The sequence below is a fragment of the Vicugna pacos genome, chromosome 13 (genome assembly GCF_048564905.1).
Source record: "Vicugna pacos chromosome 13, VicPac4, whole genome shotgun sequence".
Lineage (NCBI taxonomy): Eukaryota > Metazoa > Chordata > Mammalia > Artiodactyla > Camelidae > Vicugna > Vicugna pacos.
The window spans coordinates 56379801-56393240 of NC_132999.1; the positions used below are offsets into that span (position 1 = coordinate 56379801).

The 13440-nt window shown below is 47.9% G+C and overlaps 1 protein-coding gene across 8 annotated transcripts in view; it reads left to right on the forward strand.

The window, feature by feature from the left end:
• The window catches only part of SPATA21 (spermatogenesis associated 21), a 47539-nt gene that overhangs the window by 11111 nt on the left and 22988 nt on the right, over nt 1-13440 (forward strand). For all 8 annotated transcript variants that reach the window (XR_012079478.1, XM_072975299.1, XM_072975298.1 and 5 more), the window contains 7 exons: nt 956-1251; nt 1646-1694; nt 3518-3960; nt 4389-4477; nt 7741-7878; nt 10964-11035; nt 11152-11269. Coding sequence is in view for 7 of the 8 variants with exons in the window: in XM_072975299.1 (XP_072831400.1) it covers nt 956-1251; nt 1646-1694; nt 3518-3960; nt 4389-4477; nt 7741-7878; nt 10964-11035; nt 11152-11269 (1205 nt within the window). In the remaining variant the exon portion in view is untranslated. The remainder of the gene's footprint in view (nt 1-955; nt 1252-1645; nt 1695-3517; nt 3961-4388; nt 4478-7740; nt 7879-10963; nt 11036-11151; nt 11270-13440) is intronic.

Sequence of the window (13440 nt, forward strand, 5' to 3'; positions counted from 1 at the left end):
TGCTAAGCACACACTCTACCACTGAGCTATACCCTCTCGCAATTATAGCAACTTTTGAAATCAGTCAGTACAGAAATCCCCTTTGTAGGAGTACCATGAAGGACTCTTATTCTTTGAAACATCTGCTGGGAAATCCCATTTAAAGAGGATCATCTCAACTGGATAAAGAATTTATGGTATATTTATACAATGGAGTACTACTCAGCCATAAAAAAGAATAAAATAATGCCATTTGCAGCAACATGGATGGACCTGCAGAATGTCATTCTAAGTGAAGTAAACCAGAAAGAGAAAGAAAAATACCATATTATATCACTTATATGTGGAATCTTAAAAAAAAAGACAAACTTATATACAAAACAGAAACGGACTCACATAGAAAACAAACTTATGGTTACCAGGGTGGGAAGAGGGTGGGAAGGGATAAACTGGGAGTTCGAGGTTTGCAGATACTAACTACTATATATAAAATAGTATATAAAATATGTAACTACTATATATAAAAACAAGTTTACACTGTATAGCACAGGGAACTATATTCAATACCTTGTAGTAACTTATGGTTAAAAAGAATACAAAAATGAATATATGTGTGTTCCTATATGACTGAAGTATTATGCTGTACACCAGAAATTGACAACATTGTAAACTGACTATATGTCAATAAAAATATATTTTTAAAAAAGTGGATCATCTCACTTTTTCCAGGGTCCCGTTCTACCTGCACAGAGAAGCACGGATTATGATTTTGAGTAGGCTATGCCACCTGGGGGCCTCAATTTCCTCATCCCTCAAAATGAGGGCATCTGTGCTACCTTCTAGGGGTACTGGGAGAACTCAGTAAGATCGTGCTTGCAGAGGTTGGACCGGAGTGAGTGTGTGACAACTGGTCTCTGGTTGATTCTCCTGGGAGCCAGGATGGGGCACCCCCTCTTGATGTCCTTGTCCTTGGCAGGGTCCAGCATGTCAGCCCACCCCAGGTCACCTGGCAGCAAATGAGTCAGACATCGTGCAGCCAACAGAGCCTTGCTGCACCTTGGACAGCTGTGGACAGCAACTGGGAGACAAGCCCTCCAAGGAGGTGGACACCTCACCCATCAGGCCACAGAGGGCTCTGCCAGAGCCTGGCCCAGGGGGACATGGGGACAGTTCCCAGGAAGCAGTGCCCCTAATGCCCACAGCAATTCTGGAGGAAAAGACAGCCCACTCTTTTCCACCATGCACGTCAAGACCTAACACACCCAAAGAAAGGTAAGCCATCCTCTGATGGCACCTCCTACCCCACTCTCTGACCCCAACAAGGTTGCTCTTCTGCTAAATTACAAGTGAGGCGAATTCTAGTCCTGACCACTCCTTACATAATGTAGGACTTTGGTCAGGTCAAGCTCCCCTGGGTCTCAATTTCTCCATCCGTATAATAGCTCTAATACCAGAAGTCTTTGTTCCGTGAGCCTATACTTCAAGGGCCACATCCCTACATGGGGATATGAGGGAATGAGGAGCCCCTCTGAGATTAGAAGTTCAAGGGAATGAAGCTTGGGTGATGGACCACCCAAGAGTGTCCCGGGCACTGAGAAAAGGTGGGTGTAAGGGTCAAGCCTTGAGCTGAGCCCCTCTGCCACCTGGAGGTTTCTTCCTTATTTAGGGGCGAAGCTGTGGAGACTGAGCCAGCACTGGGGCCTGTTCGTCCATCTGTAAGTAGAGCCATAATGGGGATGGGGACAGAGTGGGATGGGTATCAGGAGGAAGAAGGGGTAGAGAAAGAAATGGAGTCAAACTGGGGAAGGTGTGAGTGTGTGCCTGCGTGTATGTGTGAGTGTGCCCGCGTGTTTGTGTGAGTGTGCCCATGTATGTGTGTGTTTGCACATATGCATGTGTGTACCCATGTGTGTGCATCTTGGGTGGGGGCCAAGGATGTTCTTACACTCTGGAGTCCCTGGGTTCACCCCAGGTCATGGCTTTTCTTACATTGGCACAGATTTCTTCTGCAAATTTGCTCTCAGTCACAGCACACAACCCATAGCTTCCCTGAACATCTGAGAGGGTCCCATCTCCCTCCTACCCTCCCACACATCCCCACCTCTGCCAACTTGGCCACTTCCTAGTTCTTTAACTTGACTGAGGAACCTGTGAATACACAGTCATTGCCTGGTGGAAAGGTAGGTTGGAAAAAGAGGAATCAAAAGAGCCTTTAGGGAATATAATCTACACAAATAATTGAATCACTATGTTGTACGTCTGAAAATGATTCACTATTATAAATCAACTATACTTCAGTTTTAAAAAGAGACCTTAGATCTGGGGCCTGAGCAGCAAGTGGTGTCATTCACCAAAGTGATGACACTGGGGAAGGAGCAGACAGGAAGAAACCTAAGGTTCTGCTTAGGTCATGTTCTAGACGCCTGGGAAGAAATGTCAGGAGGATGCCTGGAGTTAGGAAGGACAGAGAAGTCAGGATTGGACATGCAAATGGGAGAAAAATGGGGATGACATCTAGGAGAGTGAATACAGAGCAGGAAGAGGTCTGAGGACAAATCACTGGGTCTCCACAACGTTTAGAAATGGAGCGAGAGTGGGGAGGGGACAGTGAAGTAGGCTGCGGAAGACTCAGGGAGCGGGTGGGAGTCTGGAGAAGAAAGCTTTTCCAGAAGGAGGGAGTGGCCATCTCTGTCTATCACCACTGAGGTCAGCTCTAAGAGGCCAGAGATGTGACCACCGCCTTGCAACAGTCAGCTGGGGAGTGGTAGCAGAAGCCGGGCTGGAGACCGGAGGGAAGTGGAGATGGAGTTCAGCCAACTCTTTCAAGGCATTTTGCTCTGAAGGAAGAGCAGGGAACTGGGATGGTAGTTGGAGGGGTTTATAGTGTCAGGAGAGTTTTTTTGTTTTTAAAGGACAATAATATAGCCATGTTTACATGCTGATGGGGGCAATCTGGTGGAGAGGGTAGAGCTGATATTTCAGGAAGAGTCAGTGTGTGGTAGGAGCTACATCTTTGAATGGGCTGGGCTGGAACCTGCATGGTGTGGCCTGGTTGGTGGTGGGCAAGGGATGGCTCACCCCTCTGATGGGAGGGACAGATGCAGGAGGTGCTGGATTTGTTGAATGAATTAGTGGGAATTTATTGAGTGCATACCATGTGCTGGCTGCTGGGTCGAAAGAGGCATCAAGGTCCTGCCCTCATGAAGCTCACTTCTGGTCAGGCAGGCAAACAGTGAGCATGGATAAGGCCTTGGCAGTTTGTGTTGATTGCAATGAAGGAAATAAACAAGTGGTGAGATGGGGAGTAACTCACTCAATACTGCAGCTCAGGATTGCCAGGAGGAGGCAGAGCCCGGGTTAGGGGTCAGGGAGGACATGGGGTGGGAGCCTGGCAGGATGCAGGAGAGATCTGGGCCTCCCCAGGGGCCAGAGAGGAAGGGGCAGAGGATCCCCTGCAGAGTGGGTAGCAGGGAGAAGTTTGTTGGACAGTCTGGCTGACTGGAGGCCTCCCGAATTCCCTCCCTCACCCTGTCTCTAGGAGGTGAGGGACATTGGAGAGAGAAGGGAGCTGGACCACATGCGGAAACAGCCTCAGGAGACTGTGGTGGCCACAGGGACTGAGAACCTTAGGAACCCTCGGCCGGGCTTCATAAAGTGCTTGCTGGAGGTGGAGGAGGAGGAGGCCATGCATCGGAGGGCCACCAAGGCCCGGGCCCTGCCAAACCGGAAGACCCCAAGGACCCTGACCCCTGTGCCCACCTCAGCCCCAAGCTTGCCTCTGGCCCTGTCTCACACCCCTGCCATGACCCCATCCTGGGCCCGGCTGCCAGCCCCTGGGCCAGTCTCTGCCCCGGTGGGAGCCCCAGTCCCAGCTTCAGTGCCCGTCTCAGTCCTGCCGGTCCCCACCTCAGACCTGGGCTGGAGAAGGACAGAACTTTTGCACCACAGCGGGGAGAGGAGACTGAACTACCCCAAGGCACGGTAGGAGTCACCCCAGGAAGTGTGTCCGGGATCAGAGCCTGTGTCCCAGGGCCCCTGGTGTCTCTCTTCCAGGCTCTTGTCCCTGTCACTGCACCAGTCTATTCCCTCTAGTGAGTCCTCTTCTTCATTTCTCCTCACGGTCTATCTTTCCCAGCTCTTTGTCTTTCATATCTAGGCCTCCTTTCTCATTGCAGACCCCTCTGTCCTTTCTAACCTTTGTGACGACGTCTCTCCTTTAGACTCCCCTCCCCTCTGCTTCGCTCCTCCTCTGGGTCACTCTTAGACTCTCCTGACCTCTCCAAGCCTCCCCCAGGGGCCCTCCTATGACCTCCTCCTCCCCAGCTTCCCCTCGCCTTCAGCTAGCTTTGGGCATGGGGCAGGGATGGGCGGCTGGATATGTGCCCTGGGCCCAGCTCTGTCCTCTGCAGGCAGGAGCTGGAGGAGCACTATCTCCTGAAGATGTATCAGACCTGGGAGGAGAGGTCCGAGGAGCACCTCACACTGAAGCAAGAAGAAGGTGAGGGCGGGCCTGGCCAGGGGAGCCCCTCTCAGGGCAGGCAGGACCCTCACTCCTTGGGTTTCTAGGTCCAGGGTGGGGGTGCAGATCACGCGGCTGCCCCAGTGCCCACCCCAGCCCTGCACTTGGCTAGACGGGCTGTGCAGGGTAGGAGGCTGACCCCAGCCCTGGCACAGCGCTGTTGGGGAGCCAGGACTCCCGCTGGGTCTTCTCACCTGGGGTCCAGTTCTCTTCCCTGGTCCAGAGCCACCTCTCTGAGTGAATGAAACGAGCCCTGCAAAGCTCTTTCATTTTTGGACACATTTCTGCCTCCCCCAACCCAAGCCCCCTCTATCGGTCCTCTGGAGAGACCGCCTGGATGGGAGGCAGGGCTCCAGAGCCCCCCCGCCTGTCCTACATCCCTCACCATTTAACAAGCCCCTCTGCCCTGGACATGTTATGGAACCAAACTTGGGTTCACCTGCGCGCAGTAAAGCCGATCTACTGACACCGGGTTGTGGTGATGGAGAGCGTGGCACTTATTGTAGCCTCCAAGCAGGGAGTCCAGAAAGCTAGTTCTTAAAAGGCCCAAACTCCCCGATGGCTTTCAGGGAAAGGCTTTTAAAGACAAGGTGAGAGGAGCGGGTTGTGTGGGGTGTGATTGGTTCATGGACACTCTTCTGATTGGTCGGTGGTGAGGTCACCAGGAGTCAACCTCGTTAATCTTCTGGTTCCAACATGCTTGTGGGCAGCACAGAGTTAACTTCTTCCGCCTGGTGGGGGTTTCAGGCTCTGCAAAACAGCTCAAAGGACACGGCTCAGAATGTTATCTGTAGCCCTTGAGGAGGAACTAAAGGTCCTTGACTTTGTTTAATGGCTAAACTATTATTATTTTGTCTTGCTTGGCTGCTTTCCTTTCTTCCTGCATTTTCTGACTTCTCTTTTATTCTTTGGAACTTGGGGAAGGCCTAGGAGGCTAAAGCTTTTCTACAGACCAGAGGCAGGTGGAGGACATGGTGAGGGTAATCTGTCCTGAGAAGGCCCCATGGGCTCCTGCTTGATTACGGACAGGTCCCCATTTTCCTCCACATCCCACCCCCACCCCAAAATTCAGAAGTTCTGAACATCTGCCCTGGGCAAGATGCCATGCCCTTTGCTCCCCACCATCCTTGGGGCTGGGCCTTGTGACTCCTCTTACCCACGCTTTGAGGAGGAGTGATTGCTGTTTCCTGCGGGCTCCGGAGGTGGCCTAATCCACCGTCCACGTCACTGCCAACCCGGCCACACCCGGCTCTGGCTCTGGATGAGTGGGTGTGTATCCTCCTTGCATCTGCCCCTCCTCCCCAGAGTCTGAGCCCCATGCAGGGCCAGAGCGGCCCCTTCTTCTTCTTCCCTGAATGTGCTCTCTGGCTCCTTAGGACTCCATCCTTGAAGTTCCCTTCCTTTAGCATTACGACTCCCTAGGGCGCGGGGGTGTAGCTCAGAGGTAGAGCACATGCTTAGCCTGAGAGGGATCCTGGGTTCAATCCCCAGTACCTCCATGCAAAAACGAAAAAAAAGAAAAGCTCTCTAGCTATTTTGGAGGGCTTTTCTAGGTCCAGAACCCACTGCCCTGCCTGGAGGCAAGAGTTCATGGACAGCATGCCACTTTGGCTTAGAGATTCAGTGTTCCTTGCAAAAGGTCCCCAAGACTCTCGGCCATGTCTGGGGAAGAAGGAGCTGGCTACCTGCTCGGATGGTCCAAACCACCCTGCATTTTGGATGATTGCATCTGCTTTTTTTTTTAAGGAGGGGGAAGGTATTAAGTTTATTTGTTTATTTATTTATTTATTTATTCATTTATTCATTTATTTATTTATTTTTTAATGGAGGTACTGGGGATTGAATTTAGGACCAAGTGTATGCTAAGCAGACACTCTACCACTGAGCTATACCCTCTCCACCACATCTCCTTTTGAGAGTTGTTCTGGTTTTTCCCTTTTCAGCATGTCTGCCGGTGGCAGGTCACCACTTACTCCAACCCTAATCCTGCCCTTACCTCTTCCCCACATTTCAATCCTGTGTGTCACAGACTTACAGAGTCTATGATGTGCCAAGTGCTGAATTAATGCAACCTCTCTTGGAGGGTGTACTGTAGTTACATTCATCTTACAGATAAGAAAACTGAGGCTCAGAGAAGTACAGTGACTTGCACATGACAACTGTATTAGTTTGCTTGGGCTGCCATAACAAAATACCACAAACTAGATGGCTTAAAATTTGTTTTCTCGTAGTTCTGGAGGCTAGAAGTCCAAGATCGAGGTGTCGGTATGTTTGATTTTTTCTGAGGCCTCTCTGCTTGGCTCGCAGGTGGCTGCCTTCTCTCTGTATCCTCACGTGGTCTTCCCTCTGCACACGCATCCCTGGTGTCTCTTGTGTGTCCAAATTTCCTCTTTTAAGGAAACCACTTAGGTTGGATTAGGGCCCACCCGAATGGCCTCATTTTAACTTAATCACCTCTTTAAAGGCCCTATCTCCAAATATCGTCACATTTTAAGATACAGGGGGTGGTTAGGACTTCCATATGTGAATTTAGGGGGGCAGGCACAATTCAGCTCATAACAGGAAGCCAGTTTACTATTAAATGGTAGAACCATCTTCTCACCAGTTCTGTTGATCTAATCTGGATTTTGCTGTAGGCAGTGAAACCAGATAGCACACACGTTAAGGTTTTTCTATCAATTGGTGCTATTCTAAGAGCTTTCTCAGCATCCTCCCTGGTCCTCTGCTTTGGTGCAGACCCATGAAAGTATCCCAGAGGCTATGTCTATCCAGATAAGCACCTGCAGAGCACCAAAATCAAGGCACAGACTCAGAGTCAGAAAGATTCATCTGGTCCTCTAAACTTTTAGCCTCAGTTTCCCCATCTTTACAAGGGAATAAGCATTCTACTCTTTATAAGGCTGCTATAAGAATTAAATGAGAACACGGCTATAAGGAGCTTCTCATAGTGCCTGGCACATAGCAGGGGTACCCTAAGTTGGGTGTGTTCCTGGTGCGAAGTGAAGGTGGCTAATTAGCTTAGCTCTTGCCACGCCAGCTGAGCCCTTGGCCTGACCTTGTATTAGAGAGTGAAGTGCGTTAACCGGCCCTCACCCCTCCACTTCCACTCTTTCAGTTAACTTTGTCCCTCCACCCAGTCACGATGACAGAAGACACTAGGCAGGAGGGTGGTTGGAATGGATGGGATGAATGGTGGAAACAGGACATGTTCTCACCCCACGTAACCCCGCCGCCCACTCCAGCCTTCCGCAGCTACTTTGAGATCTTCAACGGTCATGGCGAAGTGGACGCACAGAGCCTGGAGAACATCCTGCTCCTTGTGGGCATCTCCCTGACACCAGCCCAGGTGGAGGATGCCCTGACGAGTGCTGATGTCGATGGTGAGTGTTGTCGGGGGGGTCTTCATTCTGAGCCCCAGGCTGGTCCAGCTTCACAGGCAGCATGAGACCTGTGCAGTCATATGGGGCCCTGCACTTACAGGGTCCTGAGTTTGGTTTAATGCTCTGCTGTTGCAGTCTCGAAATTCTTAATAATTTTTGAACGAGGGGCGCTGTTCTGCATTTTCATTTTGCACTGGGCCCCACAAATTATGTAACTGGTCCTGGCCCCCAAAGTTAGTGCTCCCTGAGCACCAACCTGCTCAGTGCCAGGTTCTGGGGACCCAGAGATGACTTAAGACCTAGCTCCTGACCTTAAGATGTAGGTGATCTCTGAGGTCACTCCTTTCAGGCCTTTGTATGTGCTTCATCATATATTCCTCTGTGATTTGGTCACTCATTTTACCAGCTGTATGACATTGGACAAGTCCTGAAGTTCATCGAGTCTCATTTTCCCCATATGCAAAATGGGGCTGATAGCAGGACCCATCTCACTGGGCTGCTAAAAAGATTAAATGAGCTAATCCAGGGAAAGTATTGCGCACAATACCTGGTGCACAGAATGCATCTAGGAGACATTAACTGCTAGTATTATTCATTCACTCAGTATTTATTAACTTCCTACTGTGTGCCCATTCCTGTGCTGGGCACTGAGAATAAACAGATGTGTAAAACCCAGGAGACCTACCCTTGAGGTGCTCACACAGTCAGTGACACAGAAGAGTTACCAAAGGAAGCAGCACTTAAGGTGGCTTGGAAGAAGGGATCAGGAAGGAAGGCTTCCTGGAGGAGGTGATGGATGCCTGAGCCAAACTGTGAAGGTTTAAGCAGGAGTTAGGCAGGGAATGAAGAAGGGGGAAGGACATTCCTGGGAGCTGAAATAACCTGGACAAAGGAAATGGACAGAGGGTGAGGCGAAGGACATGTAGTTTGGTTGGCTAGATGCAGAGAATGCAGCAGAGCTGTAGGGGCCTGGGCTCCCGCCAGGTAATCAAATCTGCTTCCTCCACCACTGCCTGAGCTGAACTGACCTCAGCCTGGCCCCCCATGTGACCCCAGGCAACAGCTTGCTTTTCTCTGTGCCTCAGGCTTCCTTGGTGACATGGGGATCAGAGTTATTAGGCACCCCCGGATGGTGATTTTAAGAATTAGAGACCATTTATTAATTTGCCAAGTATTTCAGAGAACATTTGCCCGGCACCTAGCTGCCGTAAGCTCTGAGGACACAACTTGAACAAAACACCCAGTTCCTGCCTCCCAGAGCCTCAGTGAAATCCCAAATCTTACGAGTGTCTGGTTGAAGCAGAAGGGTTTTATGAGAGTGTTTGACTGGAGATCTGACCCACGCTGGTCTGACTTCTCTCAGGAAGTGATGGTCAAGGGGAAGCATTCAGTAAAAGAGTTGGAGGGTGGTGGAGAGAATTCTAGAAAGAGGAAGCAGCATGTGCAAAGGCACGGAACAGGGAAGGATACAGCCCCTGGTGGGAGAGCAGGGGGAGTGTGGTACCAGGTGGGGCTGGAGACAGGTAATGGGCAGATCTAGTGAAGCTTCGAAGGCCAAAATGGGAATCTTGCGAGTATAAATGTGTTCTCATGCCAAGACTAGCATATGGTAATAACAGTTGCTGGCATTTATTTTTTTTTTTTTTGTTATTTTATCACATGGCTTGAATAGTTTTTCTTTTTTTCTTTTAATTTTTGAATTTTGTTAGGTAAAATTGATAACAATTTGACTGCACATATACAATATGTTGCATGCAAATACATATATACAATACACTGCACGTACAATTAAAAAATTTACATATATGTTCTGTTCATTGTTTCTAAGAACAGCTTAGAGTTTTAGCTTTTTAAACTTACATAGTTATCAAAGGAATAAAGCCATCCATAAAATAAGAATCAACAGAATGCAGTAATCCATTCATAAAAGACAGTCAAATATGCATACACATATTCAGGAAATCAGTCATATGAGTTATAATTAATAAGTAGTTCATTTGTGTCCATATTTTTAGATTCCACATATAAGTGATATCATATGGCATTTTTCTTTCCCTTTCTGGCTTACTTCACTTAGAATGACGATCTCCAGGTCCATCCATGTTGCTGCAAATGGCACTGTTTTATTCTTTTTTATGGCTGAGTAGTATTCCATTGTATAAATAGACCACAGTTTCTTTATTCAGTCACCTGTCAATGGACATATAGGCTGTTTCCATGTTTTGGTTATTGTAAATAGTGCTTCTATGAACATTGGGGTGCATGTGTCTTTTTGAATTATATTTTTGTCCAGATATATGCCCAGAAGTGAGACTGCTGGATCATACAGTAAAGTCTATTTTTAGTTTTTTAAGGAACCTCCATACTGTCTGTCTGCAGCCTTAAGTGAGTAGGCCGTGGGGCCCAGGCCAAAGTTCACAATAGCTTGCACCTGGTAAGAGGTAAATGTATGCATGCGCTAGTAGCATGAGTAAGCATTATGAACAATACGCATATGCGGGCAGAACATATAAAGGACAAATGCGCCACGCCCGGGGCACACCATCTTGTTGTACTAGAATAAAGTGCTATTTCTCTCCATGTCCGCTCGTCGCGCATTATGTTGGCTCCTCGTGCATTTTTCCAGTTGGAGAGGCTCATCTCTTCAGATCACTCTTCAGCCTCCCTCAGCTGACACCGTCTTCCACAGTGGAACAATTGCTGGCATTAGTGAGCATGTGTTAATATGCATGGCCCTGTGCTGAGCACTTTGCCTCATTTTCTCCCCCATGGGAAAAGTGTTATGGTCATCCTTACCCTTTAGATGAGAAAATGAAGGCTTAATAGGGTTAAGACTTTGCCAAGGTCACAAAAATGGTAAATGGTCGACCTGGGAAAGGAGCCTGAGACCTTCTGGGAGCTTCTAACCCAGGAGATTTTAATGTTCATCTTTTACTTTCCTGTGTGCACAGTGCTTTCTGCATCGACATGTGTTACTTTTATAATCAAACCCAATGAGTAAATGTTAACAGCTGTGCCTGGGTTGCAATGTCTGGACCTGCTCTGGAGGGCCCCTGCCCACCCAGTGTTCTTCTGGCCTCCGCAGGAGATGGTCACGTGAACTTCAAAGACTTTTTGGCCGTGCTGACAGACACCAAGCGCTTCTTCTGCTCTGTGGGTGAGCAGGGATGAGCCCAGGGCACTCAGAGCTGGGGGAGGGGCCAGAAGGCTGGGTGGGGGTTGGGAATACAGAACTGCCCAATGGTAACGGCAGCCACCATCCCATGTCCCCAGAACAGAATGCCCTGACGGACATGGTTCCCCCAAACCCTGACACTCTGCTCTTTGAGATCCTGTCCCTGCTGGTAGAGATGCTGGCCCTACCCGAGGCAGCCTTAGAGGAGATCACCAGGTGAGTAGGGCTGGTTGTTGGGGGTGGAGAGTTGCAGACACAGAAATGGCACCTAGAATTTTGACAGCTGAGGACTTGGATAGTTAGGACTTTCAGTTACAAGGGAAACCCACATAAAACCGGCTTACGCCAAAGGGGAATATATTGGTTCACATCACTGCTCAGGGCTTCAGGAATGACTGGATCCAGGAGACCAGAAACCATTAGGCTTTATCTCTCCTGCTCATTTCTGTACTGGCTCAGCTAGGCTCCTCCCACAGTGGGATGGCAATGGGCAGCCCCATACTCATACCCTCCTTGTTTTGCTACTTCAGCAGCAAGAGGAATAACTTCTTGAAATATCCATATACCAATCCCAGAAAAGGAATGTGATGGAGCCTGCCTAGGGCTAGAGATCACAATAGATGGAAGCCTCCCCATGTTTTCAGAGTGAGCTGGTGGGTGGTTAGTGGTTCACCTGAGGAAGAGATGACTGTGTACAAAAACAATATGAATACTCGAAGGCGAAAAGCAAAGGGGAACGGCAGAGCGGCTCAGCTGATCTCTCGTAGCACACAGAGCCTTGTCCCTGTCGCTCAGTAAGTTGGATCATTTTTTCCTACCACAGACCAGCCCTTTTCGACAGGGGTGGGAGGAGGAGGAATGATTACTGGCTGTTCCATCAACACCAGCTTAACCACCCCAAAGACAAGAGATCTGTCTTTTTCTCCGCATCTATAAATCACTATATATATACACAGAACTCTGAAGAATACAAATGTGTAATTTAAAAAGCCATAAAACAAATTTCCCTGTATCCATTCCTCCAGTTAAAAGATAGGTCAATTCCAATAATCTTGAAGCCCCGGTGTGCTCTGCCCCAGTCACAAAATGCTTTCTTCCTTAACAAGAACCAATTGTTATTCCCATGTTTTTTGTTTTTAATTTTCATTGCTTATTTTTCCCCCTTGTTGTTTATTGAAAGTTTCAAACACACAGCAAAGCTCAAAGAATTTTACAGTGAACATTTATATACCCACTGCCTAGATTCCACTGTTGCCATTTTTCCATACTTCTACCTACACATCCCTCCATCTGTTCATCAGTCTGTGTTATTTTTTATCATTTCATATTAAGTTAAATCATTTCCCTCTAAATACTTAAGCATACATGTCGTTAGCTAATGATTTGTTTAGAAATTTTTTCCCCCATCTTTGGAGGTATAGTGTACACTCAGTGAAACGCACAAATCTTAAGTGTATCATTGTTTGAGTCTCAACAAAGCCCACACCCCAGCAATCCAAACCCCTCTCAAGATACGCAGAACTTGAGGGGGAGGGTAGAGCTCAGTGGTAGAGAGCATGCCTAGCATGCACAAGGTCCTGGGTTCAATCTCCAGGGCCTCCATTTAAAAAGTAAATAAGTAAACAAAATTTTTAAAAAGTCTAATTACCCTCAACGCCCCCCAAAAAGAGTCATATTAAAAAAAAAAAGATACATAGAACTTTACAATTACTCCAGAAAATACCCTGGTGACCCTTCCCAGTTGGTCCCTGAACACACTGCTCCAGAGGCAATCACTCTCCTGATTTTTTTTTCCCATCACAGATTGGTTTCGCCTGTCTTAAAACTTCATATAAGTGAAAACACACAGTATGTAGTCCTTAGCATCTAGCTGCTTTCACTCAGCAAAATGCTTTTGAGATTCATCCACGCTGCTGTGGCAGCAATAGTCCACTCTTCTTTGTATTCCATTGTAGGAATTGACCATGGTTTGTTGATCCTTCGTTTCACGGTTAGGTTTCTGAGCAGTTTCCAATTTGGGGTTATAGTGAGTAAAGCTGCTATTAACATTTTTGTACAAGTTTTTGTGTGGACATATATATTTTTTGTCTTGGGTAAACACCCAGAAATGGAATTGCTGGGTCATAGGATAGATGTATCTTAGTTATAAGAAACCACTGGACTTTTTTCCAGGTGGTTATACCATTTTACATTCCCACCAACCACGTAAGAGATTTCCAGTTGCTCCACATCTTGTGCAAATTCGTACTGTCAGTCTCTTTAATTAAGTCACTCTGGTGGATATGCAGCTATAGGAGTGGACTCACGCAAGTCCTCTGATACTTGCTTTTTCTCCTCAATGTTACATTTTTGTGATTCATTCATGTTCTTGTGCATGGTGGTAGAAT